The sequence below is a fragment of the Thamnophis elegans genome, chromosome 1 (genome assembly GCF_009769535.1).
Source record: "Thamnophis elegans isolate rThaEle1 chromosome 1, rThaEle1.pri, whole genome shotgun sequence".
Taxonomy (NCBI): Eukaryota; Metazoa; Chordata; class Lepidosauria; order Squamata; family Colubridae; genus Thamnophis; species Thamnophis elegans.
In genome coordinates, this window is record NC_045541.1 from 32,843,611 (window position 1) to 32,866,092 (window position 22,482).

The following is a 22,482-nucleotide window of genomic DNA, read 5'->3' on the forward strand; positions in this document are numbered from 1 at the left end:
GAAGAAGAAATTTCTTCAGTTTTTCTACAAATAAATTAGTGCTTTCTGAATAGCTATAGCATTGTAATATTCTCAAAATTCCAAAGCTGTCCCAAGCCTATCAACTTGATTATCCTTGTTTCATGGATGTGAAAAACAGTAATACTTCAGTTCTTTTTCAGTGTGGTTCTAACTTTGAATGGTCAAAGAATGGCTGCAATTTGGGGACTATCTGTATATAAAATTTTATTAAAGAAAGAACTAATAGAAGTTAATTGTATGCTTGAGTTCCAAAGTTTTCAATAAAATTAGAAGTAAGGTCAGACTTAATATTTTTCCATTTATGCCTGGAGCAGCTGGTTCTCTGGAGAGCCCAGAGTGCATCCTGTCAAGATTCCAGCTTTGCTTTGCCATGTACCCCCAATCCCTTATCAGATGCCCTCTGAGCTTTCCTTCCTGTTGTGATTAGATCTGGGGTCTCAACCCCTGAACAGGCTCTGGCCTGTTCGGAACTGGGCTGTATGACTGGCTCAAATTGCTCAAGCAGCTGATAGGTACATACATGTTCAACTTGACTTGCGCAGGCCGGTTCCACCACCCCCCGCGCTGCGCTGCCAAGCTTCAAAGGTTGGGGACCACTGGGTTCGATAACTCAGTGGTCCCCAACCCCCGGTCCGCGGACCGGTGCCGGGCCGTGGAGTACCTGGCACCGGGCCGCGCAGCGGCCGGGGGCCATGATCGCTGCAGCGGCCGGGGGACATGATCGCTGCAGCGGCCGGGGGACATGATCGCTGCAGCGCAAAGGCTCCTGGGCCGTGCGCAAAAGCTCCTGGGCCGTGCGCAAAGGCTCCAGGGAAGAGAGCCCCGCGCTGGTATGCACGTGATATATAAACAATCAATGTGTCGTCGCGAACAATGCCCCCCCACCCCTGCACGCGCTCAGCGGGCCACGGTAAAATTATCAAAGGCTGACTGGTCCGCGGCGATAGAAAGGTTGGGGACCACTGCGATAACTCACCTTACTGGGACAGCAGGGGGGAAAAGTAACATTTTGGTCAGCTACAATGCTGGCAAAACTTTAAGAGCTATTCTTCGCAAAACGGTCCAAACCAGCTAGATAATACCTCTTCCCTACTGTATGCATGACATGACACAAACCTTTCTATCTTCTAGGAAAAGGAATATTTATTATTCAAAGTGAGAATTTCAATACATGTATTACAGCTGAAACCTCCGAGCTCGTTCTTGAAAACTGCAATCAAGTTTCTAAGTACATGTTGTGGAAATGGGGTTCTAAACAGCAGCTTTTCCACATAGGCACAAGTATGTGCCTTGGACTCAACTTCAGTAACCCAGAGCCATCACTAATAATGACACAATGTGACTCCCCCCAGTATTTCCTGCGGTGGCAATGTCATGGAAAGGCACTTACTGGGGCATCACAGTACAGATTAGCAGTTGAAAATAGGAAAATTATTGTAGTTAAAAAAAATTCAAACTATGGATGGAAACAGTTCATGTCACATGATGACGTTTGTGAACATGCATTTGAAGGTACAATTTTTTTTCCCTAATTGTGCTTCCCTTAATAATGCAGGTGGTTCTGAAATATGAGGGTTATAAGAATAGCATCTTGCAATATGATTAAGATAATTACTTCTGTTTGCTATCAGCTGGATGTATCAGCAATCTATACTGCATAGAATTTGAATGCGTAAAAATCTGAAATGTTATGCACTGTGCTGGCATATTTCTTCCCTTTTACACAGGGGTGAAATCCAACAGGTTCTGATGGATTCTGGAGAACCGGTAGCGGAAATTTTGAGTAGTTCGGAGAACTGGCAAATGCCACCTCTGACTGATCCCTGAGTGGGGTGGGAATGGACATTTTGCAGTATCCTCCTGGAGTGGGGTGGGAATGGACATTTTGCAGTATCATTCCCCTGCCACGCCCACCAAGCCACACCCACAGAACCGGTAGTAAAAAAATTGAATTTCACTGCTGCTTTTACATGATGATCGTTCATATTTCCAAGGCCTGGCAGATCAGTAGATATTTTGTGAAATTTCTTCCATGTGAATCAACATTCATGGAATAAAATAAAGCCTATTTAGTTGCTCAACAGGTCAGAAATAAGCCACGGGATAAAGCAGATGTGAATTCTGGCTTACTCTTCTTGGTTACTAAACTAAATAAAGAGAAACTTAAAGCGCGTCTAGAACTGGGCTAGCTGAATTGAAAATCTGGGTATGTCCCTTGCTTGGACTCTCCTGAGCAGCGCCCTTTTGGTTACATGAGAGGAGCAAAGCAGGAGGCAAGTTGTGAAGCTTGAGGAGGCTCAATTCACATAGGGATCTATAATGGGTTGTAGAGTTAATATGTGAATTGGTTAGATTTATAACTTCCATGATTAGTAATATGGAAGGGCCAATAATTAGCCCACAATAACATTACCTAGCTGCTTGGATTTTCTGCGATTATACAGTGTTGAGGTATATGGCAGAAGGAAAGAGTCCTGTCAGTGCAATGTGGGGCTTTTTAGGTCAATTCTACATATCTTTATGGATCAGCTTTATCTTTCATCTTAGTTAAGTTATCAAGAAACCTGGTGAATTACAAAATCCATAGCCATCCTAGGATTCAGCGTAATGATACAAGAAGACACATCTTGCATGTCCTTCTTAAGGCTTACATGTAAAAAAATTCCATAGTATGAAAACAATAACATGGGAATGACTTTTAAACTTTATGTCTGGCTTGAAAATATAGTAATGAACCATTCTTGCTCAGTTTGTTTTACTTGAGAAATATTCTAATTGAAGTGCTTGACTTGAGAACTCAGTAAAGGCAATTTGTACTGTACTTATAAATCCATGAATATCACACGTCCTGAACTTGCAAAAATACAAATAGCAAATATATTAATTACATAGCAATAGGCTTATATAGCAATGAAGTTGTTAGACTTTAAGATGTTGCTACTGCAGCAGGCTTGTATGGCTTCTCCTTTGGACAGTTTTATTAACTGACGGAGGGCAAATGCTATTATAAAAATTACCAAGTGCAAATCATGTTGTTGCTATCATAATGTAAGCCTTATTAAAAATTAATAGAGCAGAGTCCTTCCTTTCTGTGAAAGTACATTTATTGTGGCAAATCACAAAACTATTATGATATCAGGGGTTTTTTTTTTGGGGGGGGGGGAATATCCATTAAAGGTTTTTATACCTTTTCAATTTTCTTTCCAAATGATGTATCAGCAGTATTTTCTTCCATTCAGAAATGTATACCCTGTTGGGAAATTCTCTTGGTTTGCCTTGTGTTTTTCCATTTAAATACAATAATAAATGGCATTATGAATGTATCAGAGATTTCAGAGAAGATGGATATCCTTGGTGTGCCACAACAAGCCACTATGAACAAGATGAAAAATGGGGATTGTGTCCAAATTCTGGTAATGTAGTAATTCATACACTTCTTTATTTGTTTATAGCGATGATATATGCATTGGCCTGAGGACATTAGACTAATAACTGGAATGGTAGTTGCATGGTGGAGATGTATATTTCCTAATTACCAGTTCAAAATACTGTTTGCTGAATTGTTAAATTGTATTATTCACTGGTATTATTATTAAAAATTATTTGAGGTAGGAGGATAATTTTGAATTTCAGAGTACATCCTATTTCCCAACTTATTTTTGACATCAGACTATGGAAAATATGCTCAGATGTTAACTTCTGATGAAAAGATGGCCAACTGACTACATGCCCAGGGAAGGATGTACGCTAAGAGCAATTTTTAAAAAGATGTATTAGAATGTTTTAATTTTAGAAAAGCTTAGTGCCTTAAAATGGATAAAAAAATATTTTCTCTTTAAGGTTACAGGATCTTAAAGAAATAAAGTGAATTTTATTAATATAAATGGTGGTCATTTGTAAAAATTAAGTGGAAATAGAAATACATATTTTAACAGCAAGGAAGATAAAGTAATAATGGCTAAATTGATTGTTCTATTCATAAATAAGAATTTGTTTTTTATTTGGATATCACTTCTGAATTTTGTGCTTGTGATGAAAAAAAATGAAACTGACTTTTATTTTTCTGATCAGATAGATTTATTGTTATAGAAATGGCTACTTATATACCAATGTGTAAAAGAAAAAAATTGAGGTTGTAATGTTGTTTTCTTGTACTGTGTTAAAGAGTCAGGAGTCAATGCCATTTCTTTCTGCTCTTGTTCCTCATATTTTCTTTCTCCCTCTTTTCCTTTACTTACTTTCCTATTTATACTTTTCTTTGCATTTTATACAGTGATAAGACAAAAAAAGTTATATTAAAAAAAATAATATGGAAAGTATCTTCATAGTAATATCATTATAGCATTTCCACTTTTCCACTAGGTGTTAATTAATTTAGATCGTTACATTAGGAGTGTTATATTTCTTAATGACTTTGTAATATCATGCTGTCTTTTCTACCCAGGGTCTGGCTGTGATATTTTTTGGAAGATAAATGCAGATACTCATATTTGTTACCAGATCAATCTTCTTTCTGTTCTCTCCTGGAATGAGGCACGTGTCTCTTGTCAGGGACAAGGAGCAGATCTGTTAAGTATCACAGATATGAGAGAACAGAAGTATATTGGTGGTCTAATTGGTAAGTTTAAAAGTCTAAGTGAAGTCTGGAATATAAGCATTTTCAAGGAAGCCCAATTATTCTGATTCCTGTTTTAGGTAATCTCATTGGTTGAGTTCATGAATAACACTAAATTAGTGTTTACCAAACAGTCAGCTTGGAAAGTAATTGGGAACTTCGAAATGCGTCCTCTCAAGAGAGTTTTTTAACCTCTGGCATCAGGTTAAAAAAACCCCAAAATTTAACACTGCATGAATGAGCAACGGAGACTTTTAGATTTGCAAATTCTTTTTTCCTGCAATCCGTTGGTGTGGTTATGGAAATTTTTTGGTTGAAGGGGACACATGTACCGTATTTGTCTAACAAGCTTCTGTGATCCACTGGGGCTGTAGTCTTAATTGCTAGTTGATCCAAAAGGACATATTGCATTTTCTTAATTTTCTCAACCGATTTCCCATCCTTTTTTTTCCATTTTCCAGACAGTTTCCTCAACAGCAGCTTATTTGGAGCTGAAAACAGTAGATTTTTAATGGGAAGTTACCCATTTCGCTTTACTTGGTCACCTCTAAATCTTTTGGCCTTCTATGAGTCTTTTTTTCTGGATTACATTCTGGATTATGGACATGTGGATTACATTCTGGGAAAAAATTAGAAGAGTGTTTTTCATACTTGTATACCTGAACATATATGGACTTCAGTTCACCAAATTCCCCAAACAGCATGGTGTCTGGAGTAGTCTGAGAATTTAATTTTGGAATTGTGTGAAATTGAAGTCCACACATCTTAAAGTAGCCAAGTTTGAAAAAGTGAAGAACACTGATTTAGAAGAAAAATATTGAGTACAGCTGCCTGGGATACATTAGTTCTGCATGCTAAAATGGAGAAAAGGGCTTGTCCTTTTTTGGCTGGAGCAGCTCTGCTTAAATGACTGCTTTTCAACTCTTGAAGTCCATGAAATAAACAATTCTTTTGAAATCATCTGCAGTTCCCTGCTCTGGCTCATTTCTATTTCTTTATTGCACAGTTGACATGGTAAAGAGAGTAGGAGAAAGGAAGAAGCAATCCACATGTTTTCTGAAAACAGTAATTATAGATTGCTGACTTCTACATCTGCTGCAGAAATCTCACTTGGCAAGGGAGATCCTTGCATTCCATTGGTTTAAACATTCACAACTTGCATTATTGAGAGTAAACTGTGATGGTAGCTGAATGACAATCTGTTTATGAGTGTTTAATATATTTTACAGATCAACTGAACACAAAAGAAACTATGGTATGGACAGGCTTAAATCAACTGGATGAAACTGCTGGCTGGCATTGGTCAGATGGTGCACCTCTGGCTTTAATGAACTGGCAAATGGGTACCACTTAGATTTATTACAGTACTGTTATGTATATCTATTGCAACTTAGTAATCAGCTGGCAATGTACTATTCAGAGAGGGATTAGCAAAACTATAAGATCAGGGGACCCCAACATTGTAGGTGCCAGGGACCACTTCTGTGTAGGACAGTTTTTCTGTGGACTGGAGGGGAATATGGCTTTGCAAGTGCCTGGATCCTGTGTGTGCACAGATGGGGCTTCACTTACTTGTGCTGCTTTCTTCCTGGCAGGCCATAGACTGGTGCCAGTCTAAGCCCTGTGGGTTGTATATCCCTGTTATAGACTGAGAGAATCAGCCAATTAGTTCTGTCTATTATAGGGGGAAATGGCTGCTTTCTGAAGAGAGGCAAATGTCTCACAAATTCCACCTAATGGGTTGATATTGTTACTTTAGACAAGGTGTCTAATAATTTTTTTTTCTTTCTCTTTTCAAAGACCTATCTCATAATATCTTGCCACTTGCCTCCCTGCCACAGTTTTGAGTACAAAATGCCAATGAAAGGAATGCTACAGACATAACTAGAGCACTGCATAGTCTTAAATATGAATACTTCTTTCTTAGAACATATAAAATAGCAGGGTTAGAAAGTAGAATATTTGCATATCTTAACATGCTAAAGAGGAACGTTTTTACTGTTCTTGAAAAATTGGATGTGCTATATGTGTTCAACAAAATGGTGTATTATGAATTATTCAGTATTATTGAATAATTAAGGCCACATACAGTCTTTGAATTATAGTCCACAAAATAAACATGAGCTATGAGAGGGCAGGATGGAAGATTTTATTGAATTCATACTATGACTTCTAATTTGAAACTTTTGTCACTTTCTCTATGCGTGGCAAACAGATTATTCCCTGAATGTGATTTTAAAAGGCAGGCTAATATGCAAGAGAGATATGCAGTTTGTTATCTGAGGAGACTCGGTTCTAGTCCCTCCTCAGGCTCAAAACTTTGGGCCAGTCACACACTCTCAGCCCTAGGAAGGAGACAATGGCAAACCACTTCTGAAAAGTTTTACCTAGAAAAATGGAAAGACTAGTCTAGGCAGTCTCAAATAATCAGACATGACTGAATGGAAGAAAAAAAATGCAAAAGTTAGGTTCATAGATTTTCTAGAGCAACATGTCCATACCATAGGCCCATGATAGCGAACCTATGGCACGCATGCCAGAGGTGGCACATAGAGTCCTCTCTGTGGGCACGTGTGCCGTCACCAGCTGGTCTTTGTGGGCACCGGAAAATGGCCTGAAAATGGCGCGACAAATGACCAAAACACAGGCCATTTTTGGCGCTTTTCAGGCCCCTTTCTGGGCCCTTTTCAGACTGTCTTTCGGGCGTTTTTCAGCCTGAAAAATGGCCTGAGAAATGCCTGAAAAATCCCCCAAAAAACTGGCCTGAAACTGGCCCAAAAAACAGTAAAAAAACAGACATGCATTCACTGGCATGTGCTGGAAATCCAAAGACCAGCTGGCTGGCATGCCAGCTAGCTGGTCTTCAGATTTCTGGCGCTCTAAGCAAGTTCCAGTTTGGGCACTCAATGCCAAAAAGGTTCGCCATCACTGCCATAGGCATTGTGCATTTGACCTTTAAAATTAAAGTCTACAAAAACTTGCTGTGGCCAACTCACTGCAGGCAACCTGCTGTGGCCAACTCGCCACACCAACTCACTGAGGGACAAGAGTTGTGGTTATATCGAAGGACAGGCAAAATTAAATGTAAATGACAAAAATTAAAATATTTTTTAAAATTATTTTAAATAATTGAATTGAATTGTTCTGTGACAAGTTGGTTATGGTGAGTTGACCCACAGTGAGTTGGCCTTGATGAGTGGTCCCATTCCGTTCAACCTTCATAGAATAAGCTAAGAATTGACTACTTTAGTAGTTGTCAATAATTCTGTTTTGATATCAATCTATTATCAAAAGTTGAACCCATAGTTGATTTGGAAGTTGCTACAGCTACAGGCGTATATATATATATATATATATATATTGTTCTAGACAACATGGTTTGGCAATGACTAGTAATACCAGAACTCTTGAATCACTCTTCCATGTGTCATCACCCAAGAAATCTGAATGTATATTGTAAGAACACCTGAGGGATGGTGTGATGACTGTGTGTTCTATGCACAGAAAAACATGTTACTACTTGAGAGTCCCCTGTCAATGGGGGCTAAAAGTAATAGACTTTTTCCTGTCACTATGGTATTTTCTCTGAGTATTTTGTAAAGATATAAATTATTATAAAACTCTGTTTGCAGATCCCATTGACAGATCTCTAGGAGCACCTCGCTGTAAAGCTTTTAACTTAAAAATACAAAATGATTGGCCAAGTTACGCATGTGAATCTGGACTACCATACATATGCAAAAAATACTTAAATGCTACTGACCATGAAGCAATTGGTAGGTTACCACTATCAATCTATTGTGATTTTATTCTCTAATTCTATTTGTAATAAAATGAAATTCTATTATGCATTATTACATGATGGGATTTAGACAGTTTGATATCTGATATTTATGCCTGGGGTGCAAAGAAATAATAGAAGTACAGAGTATCGCCCCCTTATTTTTAAATTAATGAAATAAACATTGATGCTGGTGGAACATCTAAGGATTCTCTTGTGCCATTTTGGAGGCATAAACATACTTTTTACAATCAGAAATGAATGTTGCCAAAAGATTTTCTTTCCATCTAGTCTGGTAGATTTCAGAAATAAATAACTCATTTTTATATTACTTAAACTCCAGTGAAATATACAGAGTTACTTATGGATTCCACATAAAGGAAATATACCAGCAGTCTGAGCTTCTTAATGGAAATCCATAAAGAGTAGTCAGCTTTGCTAAGCATTTTTGTATGTTTGGCTCAACAAAGAGGTACTCATTCTGCAGAGTGAATGTTGCAGTTGATTTATATGTGTATATGTTTGTATATTGAGAAATGAAATAATACTCTCATGGAAATATATTGAAATTTCCAAGTAAATGAATTCCCTCATTTTTAAAATTAGTTGATTGTAATTTAGGAATTGCTTAATATTAAGTATAGCCCATGGAGGAAAAAAGACATAATGTTGGCCTGTCCATCTTTTATTTTAAAAAAAAATTGGGGTTCCAATGTACAATTTCCTAAATTAGTATCCAGAGGGGGGAGCCAAATAAGAAATTATATTTAATTTTGTCTCTAGTTTGAAATTGCTTCTGGATTTTGTGTTTGCGGTGAGAAAAAAAAGAAACTTTGATTCTGTTTTTGTAAATTAGACAGGTTTATTGTTATAGAAATGGCTTGTACATATTGTTGTGTAAAAGCAAAAAGTTGTTGTAATGTTGTTACCTTTCACTGTGCTAAAGAGAGTCGGAAGTTGTTGCCTTTTTTTCCCTTCCATTACACTATACCAACTCTTTTTTACATCCTCTCTTCTTACTTTTCCATGTTTTTTTCTTTGTATTTTATACTTCAATAAACTAATAAAAAAGTTGAAGGTAAAAAATTTTTTGGGGGGTACCAAGGTACAATTTCCTAAACCAGTATCTAGAGCGGGGGGGACTGAAAACTCTGATAAGATTTCATGTAAAACTATCAAACCTTGTGAAGTTTAATCTCAGCAATTTTATTATCTTATTTTCGGGGAACTAAATGATATTGCATAACCAAACAGCTGCAAAAATAATAACTAGATAAGTATTATTTTTTAATATTTTTTTAATTTTCAAACAAACACACAAAACATGTAACATAAAAACCTCTTCAACTGCATACAGAATGTCGATTGGTTATAAGGTCTTTCTGCATCCTTTCCATAGTCATCATTTGAGCTTTATCAAAAATCACTTAATGTCAATCAAATATCTTTGTATACATTATTATTATACTTCATTTTTTTGATTATCACTATTATTTCTCCATTTTAAACAAGGCATTCTAAATATGTATCCATTTATATTATAATGATTCATTATATCATCTTCAATATATCCAACCAAATAATTTTTATATCCTATTCTATGCTATTATTTTAGCATTGATAACATTCTCTAATAATTTTCAAGTCCATGGTTTTTCCATTATTAGTATCATCAATCTAATATACATGTATACAAATTGTTATAATTGTTAAATTATAACAATTTGTATACATGTATATTAACAATTAAGTATAACTATTATTACATCCTTTTTATATGAAACATATTAAATTTGAAGTAAATTTATATTATGGCTTTTCATTACATCATCCTGAAATCATCCAATGATATTACATCTTTATATTCTATTCTATATAGAATTATTTATCTTTTATAAAAAGGTTTTTCAACATCATCTCCATCATCCTCACTTACAGTTTGTATAAAATTTCATATTATTAATCTAGTATATGTAAATGTTTTATTATTATTATTGATCATTTATTTGACTATAGCTATTATTACTTTGTCTTATACATAGTACTCAAAATTTAACTACATTTAACTAAATTTTATTGTCACATTTCATTTCATCATCCTGTATCCTTCCAGAAATAGTGCAATCCAATATCTCTTGCCATTTGTAGAATCTGTATTCTAAGTGTTTTCTTGATAAGTATTATGTGGACTTCTCTTGACAATTTGTTATTCATTGCATATCTTATAAAGATTTGAAACCCTCTATCTGTTCCTTTCATCAGCTTGACTTTTGTTATCGCTGGTGCTTCTGCCAAAATTACTCTCATTGTTTCTGCCAAATTTTCTCCCCTTTCTTCATCTATATTTTGATATCTGATAGAGTTCCAGTTCATCGATCTCTCCTTTCCGTATTTCGCACTTATCATTTCCCTCTACTCTCGATTTGCTGTCAGTGTCAACAATTTTCTTATCACTTTCATATGTCTCTCTGGTTTTTTGAACTCTGTCCTCAAATTTCATCGTTGTTTTATAAGTATTCTCAACTCTTCCCTCCGTACTTTCTGTATTTTGATCTATAATTTCAAGTCTCTTTTCAGTTCTCTCTGTGATTATTAAGACTTTTTGAATTTCTAGCATAATTCTTTGCAATGTTAGTCCCTTTTCTTCTTCATATTGAGCCGTTTTTCCAGGTTATAAACACTGCCACGAAAACATCCAAGGCTTTTGCTAGGTTTCAAACAAATTCAGTAAAGTTTTTCAGGTCAAATCTTTCTCTTTCCTTCAAAGAAACACCTGTATAAACAAGATGTTTTCCACTGACCCTTCCAGTAAACAAAGCCAATAGTTTTGTATTATCAGATGTTGCCAAGCCTCCAGCCTCTAGATGGCAGTGTTACATCCTTTCCCTCTGTTTTTGCCTCTCTTTTTAAGCTCCGAACTCCGGAAGAGAAGAAAAAAAAGTTTAAAGATTATGATCCTGCCGAGGCTTGCGAGGGAAGAAACTTTTAATCCACAAATACAAAAAATGGAAAAAGTATAGAGGAAGAAGGGAAAAAAAAGACCAGTCCAGTTTAAAAGTAAAAGGCATTTGTAAAAAGTCCATCCATAGAAAACAAACAAAGTTAAAGTGAAAAAAATAACACGATTGTTTTAAACCAGCATTAATTCGCAGCTTGCTTCCTTCTGTCTTCAATTTTATTTTAACTCTAAGTCTTTTGGGTTTTCTCTTCTCTAATAATAAGGATTTTTCTCACCATTTCGACGCACTGTCTCTCCTATTCTGCTTCCGTTTCAAGGGTCTGTCCCAACCTTCTGCAGCCATTTTGGCTGCTTCTGTTGTAGCCAGCAAAAAGAGCTTTTTCCTGGATCAATCAGAGGCTTTGTGATGCCCCTGAGATCAGCAGGACCATTCCTTCAGAACGGTTTAGATCCAAAAGGATCGTCCAGCAACAGAGAGATCGACAGCAATCCTATAGCCTCAAGATTGCATGTCGTGTCATAGTGACGTCAGGCCCCGCCTCTCAACTAGATAAATATTGTTGTTGTTTTTATTTACCTCAAAAAAATCCTTTTTGACTGGCTATTCTGTATTCCTGGCTCTATAGATGTTAATGGCAACCATTCAAAAAATAAAATTTAAACCAAGAAATATCACTTCGTGATCATACACAATTTTATTGTTTTCTCAGGGAGAATCTTGGTTTTTACATACATACATAAATATGTAGATAATTTCCCTAATATAAATTTAGAACAATATTTGGTCTTGTTTTGAAGCATATGATATATTTACTCATAATCCACCCTCATTTCATATGAAGTGAATTTAAAATGTTCATTTAAATATATGATTACTATAAAGACCACTTAAGTTTAACAAAAGTATTATCCAAACTTGCAATTTGGACTTACTTTTCAGTTCACAGAATCCAGTATGACTTATAGGTAAGCCTATGGTTTTTTAAAAAATATATATGTTAAAGGCTAGATGAATTTACTGTTATATAAATGTTTGTGAATTACATACTATATTATCAGGCAGGTTAATAGTATTGTTCAAATATTACAACCTTATTTCTTGTTCTGGCTTTTAATTTGCATTTAAAAGTGTATTTTTTCATTGTTATTCATAATGCACATATCTAAACAAATTTTCACTAAATATGTTTTGTAAATGTACTTGTGATTGAATGATAATGACAAAAGATTTGGAAGGTCTGCCAGTCAGTCGTAATCAAGTTTCAATTGGTTCATTACCTACAGAGCGTAGATCAAGTCAGTGTGATGAAACTTCATAAAGATCAAATTGCTGAATGATTATTTTGCAGTTTTTATTTGTGTAATTGCACATTCTTTTTCTGATTTTATAACACTTTTGCTCTTGTATTTTATATATTAATACATTTTATTATTGTAAAGAAAAATAGAAAATAATGTGAAAAAGCTAATGTTCTCACATACTATATGTGAAATAAAATTATATAAAAGTAAGAGATTATTCAGTTTGTTAATATAGCTGTTTTTTTATATGTTTTAATTAAAAGATTCCTGGAAATTTTATCCTACTGACTGTGACAGTAATTGGTATCCATATAATAATTACTGCTATAAACTTCATAAAGAAGAAAGGAACTGGAATGAAGCATTTTTCTCCTGCCAGGATGATAATAGCACACTCATTAGCATAACCTCTTTGGCTGATATAGAGATGCTTATTAACCTACTTGAATACGGTAAATTTTTATAATTAGTTGATACTGAACATTGTCTTACAATATAGGCAGTTTGCATTTTTAAAGCAGCTCTTAAGAGGGTTGTTTTTTTTTTTTAACTTGAACTACAATACTAGAATCTTGCTGAAGTTATTTTGGAACTTTTCTTCAAGGTTCAAAAGTTAGTATCATTAGACAGCTTTGTAAAGTTCAGGAATAGCAGCCTTGTAAGTTGATGGGATCACAATGGAAAATTCCCAACTGCTCTACACCATCCCTGGCTCTCCAATTCTCAAAAGTAACAATAGGAAAAGACTTGATGTTGAGGAAGATGGCTTGAATTGTGGATGATAACCCCTTGAGAACATGATGCTAGATCATGATCAGTTAAACTTCGAGTAATGGGTTGTGTAAAGTATTATCCATTATAAGATTAGTACCAAAATATAGAGCTGTCATTGAAAAGCCCCAGGACAACTGATGCACAATCATAACATTCCATTTATTTCTAGTGGACATATTAATATAACCAGCACCTTGGATATTTGTTTTTAATGTATCACATTTACATCTCAGCTTGAATCACTTGCAAAGGTAAGGAAATTGTGGACCTCCAGATGTTGCAGAAACACAGCTTTCATAAGGACCAGTTAACATAACCAATAATGAGGGATACTGGGAACTGCAGATCAACATCTGGTGAAACACAGTTTATCAATCCTTAAGTTTTTTTGCAATGTCATTTTTGGAAACAAGAGTAAGAAAAAATAATTTGATAGAAATGACCTCTAGTGAGTATAATAATGTCTCAATGGTTTTGATAGACTCAAAGCAAGGTGGGCTAGGTAGTTCATAAAATAATTACAAGCCATGGTGTCTTTATGTTATTCAGAACAGTGGTATAGGGTTTCCTGCCTGAGCAGGACTTTGGACTAGAAGACCTCCAAGGTCCTTTCCAACTGTTATTCTGGTTTTTTTTTTTATTAATAGCTGCTATTAAAAAAAAAACAGTGAGAATATACTACAAAGCCCTTGTTTGCAATGGGCATTTTGGGAGTATATGTTTGGAATGCTATTGAACTTTGACAAGATACAGGAGAACCCGTATAATGATGAGTAGTCAAGAAAAATATTTACAATATCATGAATCTATAGGACAGAAGGGATGAACAACATATGGTCTCAGGGTCATTTTCAAATTCTCTTTTTGCAGTCTCATTTTTTTCCAGATTCAGCCATAGTGCTATCACCAACTATTGCTAAGCTTAGTTAAAGTGTGTACAGCTTTTTAAAAATATGCTATTAGTCAAATATTATCTACTTTTTCAAAAAGCAGATTTGTATTAAGATGCACTTGTTTATCTTCTGTAGAAAATGTGACAGACACTTGGATCGGACTAAGCTGTAATAAGACTCCTGTTGAGTTTGAGTGGTCTGATGGATCTGCTGTAATCTTCACCTACTGGAATAAACAAGAACCAAATATTCTTCAGAAGAAAGGACAAATTTGCGTTTCGGCTCAGCAACATGTATGGTTTTTTTTCTTTTTAAAATAATTCAGTGAACGAGTTTGGATGTCATGCATCTTGTGTTACATGTGTGTCTGTGTGCTACCTATATTACAGAATATTGTGAGCCTTCTGTATTTGATGATATTCAATATAGCAATAGCAATAGCACTTAGACTTATATACTACTTCACAGTGCTTTACATCCCTCTCTAAGTGGTTTACAGAGTCATCATATTGCCCCCAACAATGTGGGTCTTCATTTTACTCACCTTAGAAGAATGGAAGGCTGAGTCAATCCTGAACTGGTGAGAATCAAACTCCTGGCAGTGAGTTGAATTAGCCTGCAATACTGCATTCTAACCACTGCTCCACTGCGCCAGCACAACTCTCATAAAACAATTATTTTTGTGCATACAACAATTAGTAACAAAACAGTATCTCTGCACAGCTATCTCACATATCTGATCCATAACTATTAATATAGTCATCTTTTTCCATGCAGGGCAATCAATTTCTCATTTCACTGGTTTCTCCCTATTACAGTATATTATCTAAGGCCTTTGCATGTTCCATTTAACTGTACTTTTTCAGACTCATTATTTCAGGCACTTTTCTTTCACAGCCCTTCATTTGCTCGCATATTTGAATTTTTCCAAAGTAATTTGAAAAAATGCCAATGCTCATGGTTTTTTTTCTGATTTGGGAGATATCTTGATAAATATTCTATGATATTACCCAATAGTTCTATGAATTATTGAGAACAATATATGGCAGAAATGCAAAGCAGTCAACAAATTTTAAATTAGATAAGCTACTGAAATATAATACATTTATATTTTAGTTTTTGGAGTTATTATTACACAAACTTTTACTTTAATAAAATTATAATACACTTAAAAGCTCTGTGAAACATAGCCCACATGCACTAAATATTAGAAGACTGTAGAAGATATAAAGATATTAGTAATACCCTCATTCTTATGAGTATGAGTAAAGCACCTGAAATTTTTTTGTTTTAAATTTATTGGCCACACAAATAAGTAAGCCTTTCTGAAAAAAATAAGATACTTGAGCTATTTCAGTTGTTTTTCTGTTGTAATTCTATGCTCATTGTTTTTAACTAGGATGGACGCTGGGAAGTGAAAAATTGTAAAAGCAGATATTTCTATATTTGTAAAAGAAGAGGGAATATATACAATCACGTTTCTGAAGTGGAATCAGGCTGTCCAGAGGTAATATTTAAATATGTGTTCTACTATAGTTTGAAAAGAGTTGAAGCACCTTTTGAAATATCACACATCTTTTGGGTTTATAATATGCGTATATTACATACAAAAGTAAATTGTACTGGGATCAGTAGAATGTATTCCCAAGATAAAAATTGTTTCTTTGTTGACATTAATCAATCTGCTTAATATAATCAGCAATCTTTGTGCAAGGCATCTTTCTTGGAAGTTTTGTATTATAGAATAAAAACATATTACTGGGGGTGCAGGCTAACTTTTAGGAAGGGCTAAAACTTAACCAGTATCTAATGGCATGACATCCACTGAGAAAAGAATTAACTGATTTTATATTATTCTTTGACTCAATTTCAAGGAATATATTATGGAGGAAATTTGAAAATTCCACAATAGATTGCTGGCTTCTTATGCTGACTATGAATCTATATGAAGGATCGTATGAAGGATCCCTATATTCTCAGGGCCATCTAAAATGTGTGTTTTTTCCAAATCCAGGATGAAGCAGAGTTATATATTAAGCAGGAGTGGGCTTCAAAAATTGCGGCAACAAATTTGCTGCCCCATTGCTGGGTGGGCATGACCATGGTGGGCATGACCTTGTTAGCCTCATGCACCACAGCAGGTGGGAGTATTTTATGCCCTCCCCAGCTCCAGAGGCTTTCATCGAACCTCTGGGAGGGCGAAAACTGCTTTCCCCCAGACTATGGAGGCCTTCTGGAGGCCAGAAACAGGCCCATTTCCGGAATTTCTGGTAGGTCCGTTTTTCACTCCACAGGCTCCGGAGGCTTTCCTCGAGCCTCAGGGAGGGCGAATACTGCTTCCCCAGAGGCTGGAAACAGGTCCGTTTCCGAACTTCCGGTAGGCCTGTTTTTTCCCCTCACCGAGCCTCTGTGCAGACCCTGTACTTACCTGGCATGATGAATGGGCCACGTGGAGACTCCTGGGAGGGGTGGGAAGGGCCAGCCGGGAATGGGATTTGGGGGTTTGCTGAACAACTCAGAATCTTCGCTAGAGCTTCGCCCAAACCCTTGCGAACCCCCAGCAGCCCACCCCTGATATTAAGGCTCTCTCTCTCTTTAATTTCTATATTAATTTGTTGATTGAAACAATTTCTGACCCTAGTTTGTGTCCTCCAGTTACGCCCCATGGAAAGGTTACCTCTTTTGTTGTATGCTGATATTTACTGTAGAGCTGAAAAGTCCTTCAGGCATTTGCCTCTTACTACTTTGAAGAATAATGTATCAAAATATTTATTCTAAGTTCAAAAGCCAGGGTTTTTTTTTCTAAATGTTTAACAAAACATAGCTGGCAGATTGATAGATGTTAAGACAGATGCAAGTTAAATATACAGCTGTGTTGGTGTTGCTTTCTGGTAGCCTTGATTAAGTATATTAGAGACTCGGTTCAGAAATGTATGGCTGCAATTTTCAGGTGGGTTTTTTTTACCAATGGGGATTTACATATTACCTCTACAATTTGAGCCTTCCAGGGCAAGGCAGTCATAAAGCTGCTTTATGAAAGACAGACTTCTTGGGTAAAGCTTGTTTCATGCTGGAAGCAAAGTTATATTTGTGGTCTTTTATTGTGTACCTAGCGCTGTCTGACACGTGGAGGCAGAATCTATTGCAATGGAAGCACAAATGGGGATCAACAAAATCAGTTTCTGGCTTCAAATATCTTCCCCCAGGGCCTGACATCCTTGATTCTAATGGATGTCTTTTACTCAAGTTGGAAAAAAACTTTTAAGACAAAACTACACAGCATTTGTCTGTCTGCCTTAGTCTTGCAAGCCTTGGATTTCTCCCAAAATAAAGAGGCCATAAGAGAGAAACTGGTGAATATTGATGTATAAGCAATCTCTCTTTGCTTTGAGAAAGAAAATTTAACCAAAACTTTTTTTCCAAACTAAGTATCTTTCTTTTCACCTTAGCTCATTTCAATGCTCTATCTTTAGCTTCATTGGAAATAAGATTCTGCCAAATTTCCGTTGAGGAAAGGTTTTGCCCTTGTAATTTTTGGTAACAATTGAAACTATGGTTCATATCCAATTATTGTGTCATGTTAAAATAATATTCATCACTTTTAAATAGCCTTGATTTTAAGTATGTTTCCTTGTATATTAAGGGTACAGTATTTATATCTCAATTCTCATTAATTATAATAATGATGTTCTTTTTATAATTGAGAAATTCTTCCTTAGAACTTGTGCTACTAGAAAGCAAATGATATAACTGGCAGGTATTTTTATTTTATTCTGCTATTAGCTGATAACCTGGGTATTTATTTATCCCAATCCTGTATTAGACGTGAAAAGGAATGAATTATAACTGGCAGCGTAAGTGCGAAATGGGCTGTCGTCCTTCATTCCATTACTGTCGTCACAATTCCTGAAGAGGCGATGGCAAGAGCAACTTCTCCCTGTGCCCTGATTTTGGCAACAATTAAATTAGTTAAAAATGTTTTTCCTGTGCTCCCAGAAGCTTCAAGAAAAATGATACCACCGTGTTGAAAATGTCTAGACCAAATGTAATTTCTAATGTTGGATTTCCCCCCTTACAAGCGGGCGCCCCCTTGTGGAGTACTGGGAAACCATTACCATGGCAACTCCACTGCACTGTACAGTAGAATCCATTTTACGGCAGTACAGTAGAATCCATTTTAAGGCACAACAGGCTGTATCTTAATAGAACACATACCCCAAGGGGTGTTAGGGGTGTCTTACCCCACAGAATTTGTTTCCAGAGAGTAAATCATGTGTGTACCAAATTTGGTTGAAATTGCTTGAGGCATTCCAGAGTTATGCTGGATTGTACACACACACTTACACATACGCACAGTCTAGTTCTAGAGAATGTCAGTATACAAAGTGTTTATTTCTTTGATATGGTGAATTAACTTTTTCACTGTTGCATTTACATTCCATTCATGATTGAGGATGCTGCTGGTTTTTTTTTTTTTTTTGAAAGAAAAATTATATGATTGCTATTATCTAAACCACTGAGCTTGACATATAAAGCTAAGTAGTAGTAATACACAGTCTGCTAAAATTATGTCCTTCAGTGTGCCTGGTACAATATTGAACAGCCCAAATAATCACTATAGAATAAATTTAAATAATATCTGTGACAATAATTGACCATAATTATATCACCACATATATTTCTCAACATATTTTCAGTCAGTATCACTTGGCCAACATTGAGCAGTGTGGTGCCCTAGAGGTTGATCTCTCACCTCACAATCGGGAGACTATGAGTTTGATCCTAGGTAGCGGCAGTTACAGTATTTATCTCTAGGGATACAATGAGTACTTACCACATTTTTCGGAGTATAAGACACACCGGAGTATAAGACGCACCAAGGTATTGAAGAGGCATTTTTTTTAAAAAAGTAGGTAGGTAGATAGAGGGATAAACAGGGAGAGAATGAGAGAAATACAGTAGGTTGGTAGGGAGAGAGGGGGTAGGTAGGAGATAAAGGGAGAGAGAGAGAGAGAAATAGAGAGAGATAGAGAGTGTAGGTAGGTAGATAGGTAGAGGGATAGAGAGAAATAGAAAGAGAGAGAGAAATACAGTAGATAGATAGGGAGAGAGAGTAGGTAAGTTGGTAGATAGAGGAAAGAGAGAGAAATAGAGAGAGAAATACAGTAGATATGTATGGAGAGAGAGTAGTTAGGTACATAAAGGAATAGAGAAAGAGAGATAGAGTAGATAGGGAGGGAGAGAGTAGGTAGGTAGATAAAGGGATAGAGCGAGAGAGAAATAGAGAGCGATAGAGAAATACAGTAGGGAGGTAGGAGAGAGAGAAATAAAGATAGAGAGAAATACAGATAGGTAGGTGTTTCTGCAGGCACAGCACTTGATCAATGTAATTCTCATCAGTCAGTTAAAGAACTTTCCAAAAGGAAAAAAAAGTTTTTCCACTCTGCAAACCTCCCCAAAACAGCTCATTTTTTGTCAAAAAAATTGCATGCATAGCCTTATGGAGGCTTATAGAAAGCTGCTGGGGGAAGGGGGGATGGCGTCTTTTTTGCTCCTTTCTGCCCTTCCCAGCCCCCAGCTCTCTGAAAGTCTCCATAAGAGTATGCACTTGATGAAGGGGTGGGGTTTTGGGAGGCAAAAAAATGCTGTATTCGGAGTAAAAGACGCACCCAGATTTTCAGCCTCTTTTTTGAGGAAAAAAGGTGTGTCTTATACTCTGAAAAATATGGTATCTGCTGCAAACTCCTCATAGGCATCAGAAAGAGTATGCAGCCAGTAAAGGCTCAAGCTCCATTCAGTCGCCCTGACTCCACCCCGATCCAAGAGATTATAGGGTCATTTTTTAAAAAACCAACCATTTGTCCAACATTGATTTATTAGTTCAAGCCTCTTATTAAATGTTGAATTACTGCTACAAAAAAGTCTCTAACCAATGTAAAAAAGTGGGCTCAATTCAGAGGTGATATTCACCAGGTTCTGACCAGTTCTGGAAAACCGGTAGCAGAAATTTTGAGTAGTTCATAGAACCGGGAAATACCACCTCCCACTGGCCCCACCCTATCTATTCTCCGCCTCCCGAGTCCCAGCTGATCAGGAGGAAATGGGGATTTTGCAGTAACCTTCCTCTGGAGTGGGATGGAACTGGAGATTTTACAGAATCCTTCCCCTGCCAAGCCGCCAAGCCATGCCATGCCCACCAAGCCATGCCCACAGAACCCGTAGTAAAAAAAAAATGAATTCCACCACTGGCTCAATTGAACACTCCAAAACCCAGAGTTCCTTGGGAAGTGAGGTGGGAAGCATATAAATTTAATAAACAAACAAGTGAAACCAATTCTATTTTATTCCCAGCTGAACATTTTGTGCTGTTTTGTGGCACAACCATGTGTTTTGAGCTCCATACCCATGAATGGTGGAATTCTTTTCAAACTAATTGCTCCTCATTATGTCTAAGGAGATTCTCAGTCATCCAGCTCATGGTTGTCCCAAAGGTATTTTTTCAAGAGGCAACTGGGCTTTCTGGTTTTTCTTTTTCTTTGAAGACATTTTGCTTATCATCCAAGAAGCTTCTTCAGCTCTGACTAGATAGTAGGGAATAGAAATATTTATACTCCTTACAGACAGCTGGTCATTTCTATTCTTTTAGTAAGTCATTAAGATCACCTGGAGGTTTATCTGTGTCATCAGGATCACCTGAGTGGTGTAAATGGCTGTGAAGCCTTTTTGGAACAGTTGAAAGGACAATTGTAGATTGGAGATAAATGATGTTGTATCCCTCCCCCTCTGTTGAGAGAGGTCTGTTCAATTTTGACATACATGGTCTCTTTGACCTCTCTTTCAAACCAACGGGACTCTTTGTCCAAAAGGTGGACTTTGCTGTCTTCAAAAGAGTGCCCTTTGTCTTTTAAATGCAAATGGACTGCTGAATCTAGTCCTGATGGGTTTGTTCTCCTATGTTGTGCCATGCATTTATGAAATGACTGTTTTATTTCCCCAGATCTGCACATGCCTTATTCTTTTTAGTTTTTTCTCAGAGTCATTTTGGGACAGGTCTGAATTGTAGAAAAAGGGTGAACTGCATTTCACTAATAAAAGAGGCAGAATGCGTCTTCCCAAGGAGTCTGTGGGCTCGTGGCACGACATAACCGCGAACGTCAAAAGCGCGCCGACAACACTGCGGCGCTAAAACCGCGATGTCAAAAGCGTGCCGACAACAGCGCGCCGACAACAGCGTGCTGACAGAAGCGCGATTTAACTTAAGGTAAGGTTTAGGGTTAGGTTTAGGTTTAGGGTAGGTTTAGCGTTAGGTTTAGGGTTAGGTTTAGGGTTATTTTTAGGGTTATGTTACAGTGCGCTTCTGTCGGCGCGCTGTTGTCGGCGCGCTGTTGTCGCGCGGTTTTGACGGTGCGGTTTTGTCACCGCGCTTTAGTCACACACGCTTTAGTCTACCACGGTTTTGTGGTGGAACCCTGTGGGCTATGCCATTTCTATTTCATAAAATGAGATGGATATTGTTGTATATCAAATTTCAAGAGTTCCTTCTACTTTAATGTTAACAGCCAATTGGCTGACAGTTTAATTTTGATTTCAAACACCAATCATTGGGTTTAGATACCCTTACATTAATTGCCGATGATGAAAGTCAATCCTTCCTTGATAATATGTGGTTGTTTTCATTTGCTCTTGACTTCAAAGAATTGCCAGGCTTTATTTGTCTTTACAACACTTCTGATGAATTGATGATCCCGTATCTTTCTTAGATATTGCAAGCAAAGGGCTTATTGCTCAGCTGGCCATATGCCATGTGATTTTATTACTAATTCAACAACTCCTCTTTTTTATCCTTCTAATCTATAAACTGCTAACAGAGAGCAATTTTTTTGTTACTGAGGTCAAATTCCTTAAGCTAGCTGTCTAAACACTACAACAGTGACGATCAACCCATTCCCCCAAGCCTTATTTTGGAATTATATCATGAAGCTGTCATTTTCCTGACAAAGAAGAAAAGAAGAAATGTTGCTTACAAACCTAACAAAATTGGGTTAAATGGAAGGTCACCATATTTATATAGCATCATTTGAAATGCCAGTATTTCAAGTAGCGCAGCCTCCAAGCAGCTAAGTCCATCAACATCCAC

The 22,482-nt window shown here is 36.7% G+C and overlaps 1 protein-coding gene across 1 annotated transcript in view; it reads left to right on the forward strand.

The window, feature by feature from the left end:
- The first annotated feature begins 1,185 nt into the window (after positions 1 to 1,185).
- PLA2R1 (phospholipase A2 receptor 1) overlaps positions 1,186 to 22,482 on the forward strand; it is a 74,121-nt gene continuing 52,824 nt past the window's right edge. Inside the window, exons 1-8 of the mRNA XM_032224623.1 lie at positions 1,186 to 1,533; positions 3,261 to 3,434; positions 4,466 to 4,639; positions 5,866 to 5,979; positions 8,269 to 8,412; positions 12,942 to 13,130; positions 14,481 to 14,638; positions 15,745 to 15,852. Coding sequence (XP_032080514.1) covers positions 1,254 to 1,533; positions 3,261 to 3,434; positions 4,466 to 4,639; positions 5,866 to 5,979; positions 8,269 to 8,412; positions 12,942 to 13,130; positions 14,481 to 14,638; positions 15,745 to 15,852 — 1,341 coding nt within the window. The 5' untranslated portion in view covers positions 1,186 to 1,253. The remainder of the gene's footprint in view (positions 1,534 to 3,260; positions 3,435 to 4,465; positions 4,640 to 5,865; positions 5,980 to 8,268; positions 8,413 to 12,941; positions 13,131 to 14,480; positions 14,639 to 15,744; positions 15,853 to 22,482) is intronic.